This window comes from Glycine soja, chromosome 2 (genome assembly GCF_004193775.1).
Source record: "Glycine soja cultivar W05 chromosome 2, ASM419377v2, whole genome shotgun sequence".
Lineage (NCBI taxonomy): Eukaryota > Viridiplantae > Streptophyta > Magnoliopsida > Fabales > Fabaceae > Glycine > Glycine soja.
In genome coordinates, this window is record NC_041003.1 from 46,560,926 (window position 1) to 46,573,192 (window position 12,267).

Below are 12,267 nucleotides of genomic sequence, written 5' to 3' on the forward strand. Positions count from 1 at the left end.
TGAATGAGGATCGAATCTTCTACACTAAATTCTATTCAAAGTAGTATGAGTGTCCCTTTTAAGTGTCAGGCCAAGAAGGATTATCTAAAAAGAAACAAAAAGAAAAAAGAAAAAAACTTGTGAGAAACCCAAAAACAGAACTGCGGCATTTAGATTAGGGAATTTAAAAAGTAAAATGAATTCCCTTTTATGAAAAGAACAAACTAATCATTTCCTTAAGACAGAAAACAGTTTTGTTTAGTTCCAACCAATATTTTATTAGAGATGAAATTGTGCACTGTAGGTGACCCATTCTTCTAATCAAGAGCCCAGATTGTATATGACTTTGGAATTCCATGTATCAAATAATTACAACTACATTGCAAAAATGAAACATGCCCTTTGATATCACCAATTGTTAACTATGAGTCTATGATGTACCAACCACAGGAATAGGATAATTAGCGTGGAATTTTTATTTTTTTTAAGTCAAAGTGAGACATGCATTTAGATAACACAACTGAATTACTTGCTTTGATCTTAAATATATAAAAAAATCTCAAATATTTTTTTTAATTAATTTTATTTTATTTAATGTTATTATCTCTAAATTATCTTCCATTTAATTGAGATATTAGTTTTAATAACTCTTTTTTATTCTTGATACAAAATTTCAATAAAAAAATTAAAAAATTGTTAAAATTGATATAATTAAATATAATTAACTAATTTTTTTATCAGTTAGTGATTTTTTCTTCTTATATTTAATATAAAAGGAAGTGTTTAAGAATAAATGAAAGGGTATAAAAGTAGACAAGCATAACAGAAGAGAAGCATAGACAAAGTGTCACCCTAAGAAGGAAATTGAAAAGAGGTTCTTTAAGGTCCAGCTCCTTTTTGTCAAGGTATTGAGGAATACTGGATAGAACTTTAAGGACAGCTTAAGCTGGCAAGCTGGAAAGATTTTTTTTCTTTTTTAATTTTCATTCTTTTATAACCTAAATACATAACATAATGTTGGGCTTCTATCCAATCATTAATTAATTGTTATTTCTTTAAGAGCATAAGGCATATGACCATACTCCAAGTCACTTGGGTTGCCTTGCCAGTTGCTACCCATCTTTTGGAGGAGACTTTAAGACAAATAGATAACCATTTGATAAAAGTTGGAATTTATATAAAAAACAACATAATTAGTTAATATTAGGGGATTGCTATTGAACACACAAGCGTCTGAACGCTCAAAACATTTGACTAAAAGTGTGACTGTGTAAGATTTTGAGTTAATATGAAAAGAGAAAAAAAAAACTGCATTCAGCTCCAGCTTATAAATGCTCAAGCTCTTTCTAGCACTACCCTTAAAAATATGATCTAAAGAGGATAGTGTTTGTTGGGTTAATGACTTAATGCATATTACTAGGCTAAGCTATAACTAACCATACGTACAATATCAAATATTTATCAAACAAAACTAAAAGAGTTATTCTTTTTACCCTCAACAAATTTTTTCTACACTTAACGTATTTTTTAAAATTTCAACTTTACCTTTTATGAATTGTTAATTCGTAAGAGACTTCCGTAAGAGATATGACCCACATTATATTAAAATTATGTTTTAAGAAATGATTTAAAATCAATTATCTATGTAAGTTTCAAATCGGTGACTTTCACGTTATTAATATGACGTTTTAATCAATTGAGATAAATAGGTCAATTATGTTAAAAAGTAATTAACATTGATATATATACCACTAAAATTTTTAATATATATTCAATACACATATAAATTTATATAGTAAATTTTATAACAATTAATTTTGATCTAATAATATTTTTTTACATATATAAATTTTTACCAATCCGTATAGGACTTAATAATATGTAATCCATAAGACTCTTATAGATCCGTATGAATTAATCCATAAATCTCATATGAATTTTCAATTTATATAATTTATAAGGGTTTTTTTTCTTTTTATTGTTGGGTGTATTGAAAAAAATGTTTACTGCAGAAAGAAAATCCCAAGCTATAATTGATAATAGGATTTAGTTTATCTAAAACAAAAAGATGTACTTAAAAAAAAAAGCAATTTTAATCATTGATCGGAAAACAAGTGATTGAAATTTTAATAACTTCATGATTTGTTATATATGTAAATATATTTTATCACAATTAAACTGTTAATTTTTAATTAATAGTTCTAATTATAACTTATATCTTTTAAGGTAATATCTCAACTTTAAAAGACCCATTTTTGAAAAATAAAATAAAATTTCAGCCACATATAACTCGATCATTCACTAAGATATCAAATTTCTTACTAATTATTTTTAACTGAGGACAATTAAGCATACAATCAAGATATCTTTGTCCATTTGGGCACATGTTTAAATGCTGCTCTACCATCACAATGTAAACACTCACTCAATGGATCTTTGTCTAAATCAGCAAGCTGACGGAAGAAGACACTATTGAAAAGGTGAAACCTATCCTGTTCGTCAGTTGGGAGATGATTTTCCAATCCCTATAATAAAGAAGCATGTCTAAAACTTTAAGGGGTTATTTCTATTTATAAGAGACTAAAGAGAGAATGGAAACAAAAGCCAACTTTTTTTTCGTTCCATCAAATTTAAATGATAAAAGAACAGATTTATTTTATTACATCGATTCCATTCATTGTTAAATATTCCAACATATTTGTCTTATTAATTATTATTTATATCTATTTCATTAACCGTCAAATATTCCAAGTTTCCAACATAGTTACCAGGTTCAATTCCCAGAAGGTCTAAATAGTAAGTTCACTGCCAAAAATACGTCGTTATCTTTAGGTTTAAGTACTTTTATTCGTACTTGTAGCTTAGTATTTTTTTCCATTTTTCTCTTTATTTTTTTTTCATTTTAATTTTTATAAATTACTTTAAATAACATTTTTTTTTCATTGTTTAAAGTGTCATTTAAAACACTTTAGATAATGCTTTAAGGATGAAAAAATAAAATAAACATATTTAATAAAAATTAAAACAAAACAAAAAAATTACGAAGACAAAAATAAAAAACACACTAAATTACATGAATGAAAAAAACATTTAAACCTTATCTTTAAACACTTGAAAGCAACTTCATACTATCTACTACCAAGCTCATGGTAAAATATTACTTCCTGTTATCCTTATTATAAGAAGAAGTATTTTAGAATATATTTATGATTTTTTATAAGATATTTTAAAATTCTTATAAGATATTTAATTTCTTTTTTATTAGTTGTCCTTATTAAATATGGGTTTGCTAATATATACTCAACTCTTTTTCAGTTGGTCGGTGTGCATCAACAATGTATACGAAAGTTTTTGGGAAAAAAAAAAAACCAATTAGTTCTTTTGTTATATCAAATTTAATTTAAGGACATTTTAGTATTTTGGCATTTATTATTTTCTTAAAAACATAAAAAGAAACATTTGTCTCTCCTCTGACCTGGATCTTTTCTCTTGTCGGAAAAAGCCCATCATTCGACTGCTCCTACCAATTTGAATATATATTGGAAGCAGTTGAATGCGTTCAGCATAGAGGTCGTAGAACTAAAATTAATTGTCAAATTCATTCTCTCATAACCATGATTACACCTCAATCTTCAACAAATCAATCTCGCCCTTGCCTCGCAGTAGTCAAGAAAAAATGGAATGTAAATTGGATTCCAATTTTATTACCTTTCCCTTCTTCGCTTTTCACTCTAATTTCCTCTTTTTGCCGACTTTAGATTTTCTAATGCGATCCTGCCTTTACAACAAAAACATCTATCATTAACAGATTAATATCTTCGTTGCGGAGACATCTGCATTGAATCCATTCTTCTTCTTCTTATTATTATTATTACATTCAGTATTATATTTTGAAGAGGGTACGGGTAGTCGGAACCCGTAAGATGAGATTTTTGGGATTACCAGCGGTTTTATATAATAAATGTTAAATTACTTCAATATCCTTGGATTAAATTTGATACAACAAACGAATTGATATTTTTTTTTTTCAAAAATTATTGGCATACATCGCTAATGCACGCCAATTAAAAAAATAAGTGTATATTAACAAATTTTATTAAATATTCTAAATAATTGTGTTTTTTTTATTAATAGTGATATACAATATTCTTAAATTTAATGTTTTCATATTAACAATAACAATTTAATAATTATTGATAAAAACATAATTACTAAATTAGTAATATTTTTTTTAAAATTCAATAAAATTAACGAATTAATTATTTTTATTAGTTTATGCGATGATGATGTCCAAAATACCTTATAATAAGAATAAGAGGCACTAGAATTTTTCATACAAGTCAAGAAAAAAGCCACCACCAAATCCAGGTTAGCACATGCAATTGTTTTCCTTTTTCAGAGGCCAATCATACATACCAAACACCAACAAATTTCTCTCTCCCAACTCACCCAAGAAAAAAAATGCTACACTAGCCAGTATGCCATAGACTTTTGACTTTGTTAGCAACCTAATAATGTCAATCTAAGTTATCAAGGATACTACTAGCTCCTAACGTTAACTTTCTCATCAATTACATAAATTATGCAAACGACCAAGACTATCAAGTACAGATCACTTCAAGCTTTCTTGAACTCATTAAAGCGCTTGACCCTGACTAAAGAAAATAAGAAAGCGAATCATTTATGTAGTTAGTTAGCTTTAATTTATTTTACATGCTTCACTAACTGGTCATAACAAACTTTGCAACGTAATGAATGCTTAAACTTTAATTATTGATAATTGATAACTTTACAATGGACTAACGAGAGATACTTTCACTGCAAGCCTATAAACAAGAATCAGAATTCTGGCAATCTACATACATAAGTGGTGAACTGATTTGACTTCAAGAAGCAGCATTTGAAACCTTTGGGTGATCCAAAACAAATTGATGCTATACAAAAAATATATTTCAACCAATCAGCAGCTGCCCTTCCAGCAAAATAACTAAGAATTTGACCAAAGAAAACAGAGAGCTTAATGGCAAACTAGTTTAATCCTACAAAGCCCAACTGGAAGCTGGAATCCCTTGTTTCTGGAACCAATCAGGCATGTGGAACTTTTCATAGAGCAAAGGTCTTATATCATTCCGCTCAGAAAGTTGCTTGAGAAGTGGAAGAATGACATCTAGAAGCTGTTACACATCAAAATACAGGAGATGGTGAGCAATTCATCAAAATATCATGAGATTTTTTTATTTTTAGCATTAGTTTTAATTTTCAATAGCACAGATCTTTGCACCTGGGTGTCATGTGGTTGTCCAGCAGAAAATGGAATGCATGGAATTCCATTCACTGGTTGCAATACAAAGCTGAAGGGATTATTGTCTACAATAACAATGCGGCATAGATCCTTTGAGATGCAGGTAAGATCCTTGACATGTTCCCGATATTCCCTGCAAGCAAACAGCATTTATAAGAATGCTTGTACAAATTCATCCAGCAGACTCCCACTCCGAACTTCAAACTCAAAGGCATACAGTCATACACCCCAAAATAACTTTTAAAATTCCAGAAATGATGCAGACTATAATAACTTTTAAAAAACTACAAATAAATTCCTTGCAGACTGAAAATACTGTGAAAAGAAACAATTAAATTTTAAGTTTGTAATATCAATGATAAACACAAACCAGTCTGGTGTGAACAACAGTCAGTTGTAATGATTTTTTAGCATGATTTCAGCAGTTGAATTTATATTGAGCCCAAAAAGAAAAAGTAAATCCAAATTCAACTGTGACCTAGATTATGCAGAACATAGTTTAGAACTGAGAGAAATGCAAAAGCGGAGAAATGTAATCCCGTGCATTACTCAAATGGTTATGATGGGTGGGGATTTGGGTAGAGCTCTAGAGTTGGGGTGTGGTAACAACTCCAATTATACCAAAAATGAAATAATAGACAAAACACCTAAAAGTCAGTTTGGATAAACTTCTTGACAAATATTTACAGGAAAAGAATAAAATGAATCAAACTTCTCACATAATATGCACTTTAATTTATGAAGTTTGATGAAAGAGTTATCGAAAAAGTTGAGGTGCATAAGTTGATTTTTAACATGAGAAGTTAGATCATTCTACCTCCTTGATTCATTTTATTTTCTTCTCTAAAAGTGCTTAATGAGAAAAATTTCCAAACTGGCTCTAAACAGTTTTGTCCATCTCATAAAGATTCTGGTAAAACCAACAAAAGAATGAAGACATTTAGCCATAAAATCCAAAGCATGTAATCCCTCAGGACTTTGAAGATATTACAAAAGCCATCCAAATGTTTTTCAGCGGAAAAAAGGTTAAGTCAACAATGCTCATCATAACAAAAAAAATTGACAAGATGTACCATTCTTTGAGACTTGTATACACTCTACTAATTTAAGTAAGATCACACATAGACACACACACACATCTAGTATAAATGATAGAGTAATATCATAAACATAAATATATAGCTGGAAAAGAAAAAAGACATTTAGAAACAATTGAAGAAAATAATTGCAGTACACTTTTTTTATAACAGCGCAAAACTTTCATCCATTCAGCTATGCAGCACATTGCAGTCAAATTTAGCAGATGCTCATAAGCTCATTCAGTCTAAAAGTGTCCACCATTATATATGAATGCAACAAATTTGCACCAAATATCAATATCTGTGGGTGTTTTAACAGTTTTGTAAAGATTCAATGACCAACCCTCCAACTTATAGAGAAGACAGGCATAGACCTTGAAAACATGGGCTGGTACCAGAAAAACAAGGAATAAAGAACCATAACTAAAAATTAAATGAACTATAATATCATTTTACATATAGTTGGCTGGCTACCAGCAATGAAAACAGAAAGATTAATTACATAAAAAACAGAATACTGGATTGGAAACAAGGTAGATGCACTTACGTGCTAATTGTTGAGGGCCGATAAAGTCGTAGACAGAATCGATTTTCCACATCTATTCTGTCAACAAGGGGTCTAGCATAGCCTGTGAGAATTTATAGGCATATGCCATTCAGAAATGTTGAACATAGTTCCCAAAAAATGAATATGCTCAAGTACAGCAGCTTAGTATTTTGGGACAAACCTTCAAGACCAGCTGTAAACAGCACCATGTCAGCAAATTCACTGAGTTGCTTTAAGAATTCCTTCAACCCAGGGCGTTCAAATACTGTAACATAATTGATTTTTGGTTTGCCTTCTCCTTCCTTGAAAACCCAACATGCTCAAGTGAGGATATAACATTCTAGTTGTGGACAAGCAATCAGATGCAAATTACAAAGCAACTTACCTTGTCTATCGATACACATTCCAGCTCAAACCAATTCAAACCACCTTCGATTGCTTGAGTCCGTAGAGCAGCTGGCAAACTTGATGTCTCGTATGCACATACCAGTGTTTCATCTAAGTCCAGCACCACCTACAAGTGCACATATAAGATCAAAATCTACATTAGCAGCAGGAAAAGCGGAAGTAACAAAAGAATGACATCATTAACATTCTTCTAACAGATCATCAATAGAATACACCTTATACCACTTTTCCTTTCTTCTTTTCTGACTAACAAAAAACATTTCAAACCGGTATGTTTTGCATGCCAAATTTGCGCATTTGCAAGTGTGTGCCAAGGGTAAATGTAAAGACATGAAAATTAAAACAAAATAACAACTCAACAAGAGAAGCTACACACTAATGGCATGTTTGAAAACGTGTTTAAAACATGTGTATATGAATAAAACTGAGTCAGATTGAGATAAAAACACAGAAACTACTGTGAGTAGCTTCTGCTTGGACACACATAAAGATCAACATAAATGGGAATCCAAACATGCGGTAAATATTGATGAGGAAGTTTTAGAAACACATCACCAAATATTACAAATTACAAGCAAACTAACGAACCAGTACAGCAGACAGAAACTAAGGAACCAGTACAGCAGACAGACAGCAATATATGAACAAATCATAAATCCCTCCATCATAACAATCCAAAACTCAAGGGGCTTCAAGCTGAACTGCAGATGTTGCGAAAAGAGTGACTCAACTCTGTAAGGCAAGTAACAGAAAGCAGTACACACAACCAAACCCAGAGGACTAGCTTCTACAGTCTCATTCAAAACATGAGAAAGCCATTTCTAATGTTTTGTCTTCTGTCTTAGATGATTCCAAAAACCCTTAAGAGTTTATAGAAGCCAACCATTTTCCACTTTGAGCAAGTCAGTCAGACCACCATCCCATAAAATTTATAATATGCATGTTCAAGTAAAACCAAAACATCCAGCTATTTAAGTTTAAACAAAATCCAAACACACACACACACACACACACAAAAAAAACAGCAAACAAAAGAAAAACAAACGAAGTCTGAAGTATAAACAAAAGACAAAGCAAAAATTCTTCATCCACGAAACACAGATTCAGCCGTGTAAAACGCTCAGTGATGTTTATCTACTACAAGTATTCATATTCAACTCCTTAGATACGCATATTTGAGCATCCTTCTCAAACCCTACTCAGACCAGAGCCAAAGTCAAAAGTTAAAAAACACACACATACACAAATCCTGAAATGAAAAAATCAACAAGCACTAGTTATATTGAACACCTTTATTTCTCAATTCCGTTAAATATCACTAAACACAAAAACAGCGGAAAAAAAGTATATTTTTTTTAAAAAAAAAGAGTTTAATGGCGACGATACCGTGAGTTTAGGGATGGGATGATCTTTGGGGGAACAATGAAGGGGTGAGATTTGAAGGGCGGAGGAAGGAGGCGAATCGTGTTCAGAAAGCTCAACGGAGGGAAGAGGCTTGAAGGAAGCGTTTGAAGATGAAGCAGCGTTTGAAGAAGAAGAGAAAGAGAGTAGAGGGTAGTGACCTAAGGCTCTTATAATCTGGAAGAAGATCTGAAAGAAGAAAGCTAACCAACTCAACAGTGCCCTCCACACTTGCTGAGTCCGAGGCGAGTACACCTCCGCCTGAGTCAACTCGCCCATACCAGATAAACAAAAACCCTAACCAACGATTGATCGATGCCAATCGATTATTATTAATCGCTTGCGTTGCGATTGTGCTGTGCTGCGTAGGGCTGTTTCGATTCTCTCCCTCTCTCTTCTGCGTTTGAGTGATTTTCAGAGAGATGTTGTGGTCATGGTGGTGCTTCGACGAGGTCTAGAGAGAGAGAATAATACAAAAGAGAGAGGGAAAGGAAAGGAGATTCACGCACGCGCTGCGGTTGCGCGTGAGGTCCTTGGTGGCGCGTTAGTCAGACTCAGAGATGGCTTTGTAGCTTTTATTATTAATTAATTAAAATTCAACTTATTATTTGGACTTTTGGATATTTTGCTTTTTCTGCGGTCATTGGCTCAGATTAATAGGGTCCATAAATGGAAATCGCCTTCTTAATAGCAGTATTGAATTTTATTTATATTAAATTCGACAACTTAAGTGATAATCATAGTATTAAACATGTAAATTTAGGCATTCTCTCAAAAGAATTAAACATAAATTTTGGGATTAAATTGATTATTCAATGAAACTAATTGATTTCATAAACTTCAATGGAACCCTAAAAATATTTTAAGTTTTAAGGACTTGTTTTAGTTTCAAAACTAATATTCCAAGCAAGATATAAATTAGGAAATAATTTGTCTGTTTCTAATTATAAAATTATTTTTATAAATTTATTCATTTTTATATAGGAGTATTTACGATTGAATTGAATTTAATTAAATTTATTATTCTATTTGATCAAATTTTTAAATATCCAACCTAAGTAAATCTGATCATAAATGAGTTGAGTTTTGTTATTATTTGAGTCTAATTATTTAAAAATTATTATTTTTTATTTTATATGAATTAATTTCCATAGAGTGATAATATATTTTTTTCTAAAATTTTATAATTATATAATGACTAAATGTACTTAAAAAATAATAGATTATGATAATATTTGACTAATAGAATTAATGTTTATTTATACTAAACTAATAGAATTAATAATTTCAATACTAAAATGATATTTTTTATTTTATTTTAGTTAAAAATAAATGATTATATTAGCATGAAAAACATAAATAGAAAAGACTGAGATAAAAATAGCAACTTAAAAAAAACATATAGATAGTTTAATTTAATAAACTATGTGAGCTAAAAATTAATGTCTTTTGTATTTTAATAATTAATTTATATATAATAGTAAACTTAATTATGTGATATGAGTTTGGTCAAATTATAAAAAAAAACACAACTTATTATTCAACTCATATATGACAAGGTTTTAATTAGATAGAGCGGTGTTTGATCCAAACACTTCAAAAAACAAAATTGAATCTAACTAAATCTCAAATTGACTTGAATATCTAAACATCCATACAAGATTTCTTTTTTTTATTTTTTAGATGTGTTAATTATTTTTTTTCTTATATACCCTTAATTATTCTATCTCCAAATATTAACAAAAAACAAGTAAGTGAATAGAGAAATTAGAAAATACTTCCTTCATTCCTATGTATAAAATTCAATTACCTAATTCATTAAAATCAATAAAAGTTGTTAATTTAGTTTATAACAATAAATTTCTCTTATATTTATGATTTTTTTTTTCAAAATTATTATTATCATTAATACTTATCTCTTCGAATTATTTGTTAATATATTTTATTTCTTTTTTAATTAGAAATATTTTTAGTTTAAAAATAATTAATACAAAGAAAATTATAAATTAAATCTTATAAAAATAAAAAACAAATATCACTTCAAACATAAATCTTATACATAAAAAGAAAAATAATAATTTAAGAATGATATTACAAGATCGATTTTATCTAATTGATTTTTACTTTTCTTAAATAACATAAATTAATTGAAAGAATTTTATAACTAAAAACCGAGGAAATAATAAAAAAAAACAACATATGCTGGTAATAGCCCGTGCAAATATATTCAATTAACTAGTGGCAGCTAGGGATGAGGATGGTAATGATTCATAATTGAGGGAATGCCCGAAAACGCGCAGTGAGGGAGCGTGAGGGGAGAGGATGTTCATGATGATGATGATGATGAACCAAATGATAAATAAAGAATAGGAAGCTACGAGGATAATGAATGAGCCAATAAGAAAAGACAATTTTTTAGTCTTTAATAAAGACTCTGTCCTTGTTCTTAAAATTAGGATTTCAGAATAATTAGACACGACACGAGTCGGGATCTGAAAATTGAAAAGATTGTTGCATCAATTGCTTCTCAGAGTGATGAAATTGACTCAGTTTAATTTTTTTTAATTACGTTTTAATTACATTTACAATTACGAGAGTTACACTGTTAGTATTTAACTGTGTGCGAAAAGCTTTAGAATTATGTATATGTCATGACATTCAAAATAAATAATGTTGTAACAAGTTAAATTAGTCTTCTTTTGGTTTTTAAAGGTTTTAGAAATTTGATATAAATTTTCTTTTTATTCATAAACAAATAGGTAGTATGAAACAATTTATTGTTTTTATTTTTTTAATTTGTAAAAATTGAAGACAATATAAAAAATTTATAATAACTCATATTTTATTAAATCAACCAATCCTTTTGACATAACTTTAGTGTATAAGTAAGATGAATATAATATTTAGTTATTCAATAGTTATGGAGAAAATTTCTTTAAAACTTTGGAGTACAATTATCATCAACTAACTAGCAGTATCCATAGTTTTTCTTTTACTTTTTTGTTTATGAAATTCAAAGTCTGTGTTGGATAAAATTGTTAGGTTATGTTTTGCACCTTTAAATAGTAAAATTCACAATAAAGATACGGTACAATTAACCTTACATGTTGAATAAGAAGGAGAGTCTTGATATTTAAACACCTACAAATTACAAATACTCCATCAATAGTTTTAATTTCTTTTCATCTTTTTTTCCTATCACATTATATTACTAACAAATTCAATCACTTATTTCTTCTCTCTTCCTATCTCTTTCAAGGTATAGACACTTAAGGGGTGGCTATGAGAAGAATTTGGGTTGTGTTTGATAAAAAAATGGATCATTGTTCATTGAATAGAGAAATGTAACAACACTCTCTAATAGTAATATACTAGATAGTGTCCGACACTTATAAATAAAATGTTGAGAAAATGCTGCTGAACAAAGAGAGGGGGAGGAGAGGGGTGTGGGGAAGGGTAATTTAAACGTTTTGGTAGTGCCAATAACAATTTAGATAGTGCCAATAGCAGTACCCTTCCTCAGCTGATAGAGTTTTGGGCCAACCCAGGCT

At 29.7% G+C, this 12,267-nt stretch overlaps 1 protein-coding gene across 1 annotated transcript; it reads right to left on the bottom strand.

Moving 5' to 3' along the window:
- Positions 1 to 4,719: 4,719 nt before the first annotated feature.
- LOC114399164 (CTD nuclear envelope phosphatase 1 homolog) lies at positions 4,720 to 9,197 on the bottom strand. The gene is made up of 6 exons (XM_028361293.1): positions 8,702 to 9,197; positions 7,293 to 7,421; positions 7,089 to 7,209; positions 6,908 to 6,989; positions 5,261 to 5,414; positions 4,720 to 5,153 (listed from the first exon to the last, which is right to left on the bottom strand). Exons 1-6 carry the CDS (start codon positions 8,993 to 8,995, stop codon positions 5,019 to 5,021), a joined length of 915 nt encoding a protein of 304 aa, XP_028217094.1. The 5' UTR covers positions 8,996 to 9,197; the 3' UTR covers positions 4,720 to 5,018.
- Between the last annotated feature and the right edge of the window lie 3,070 nt (positions 9,198 to 12,267).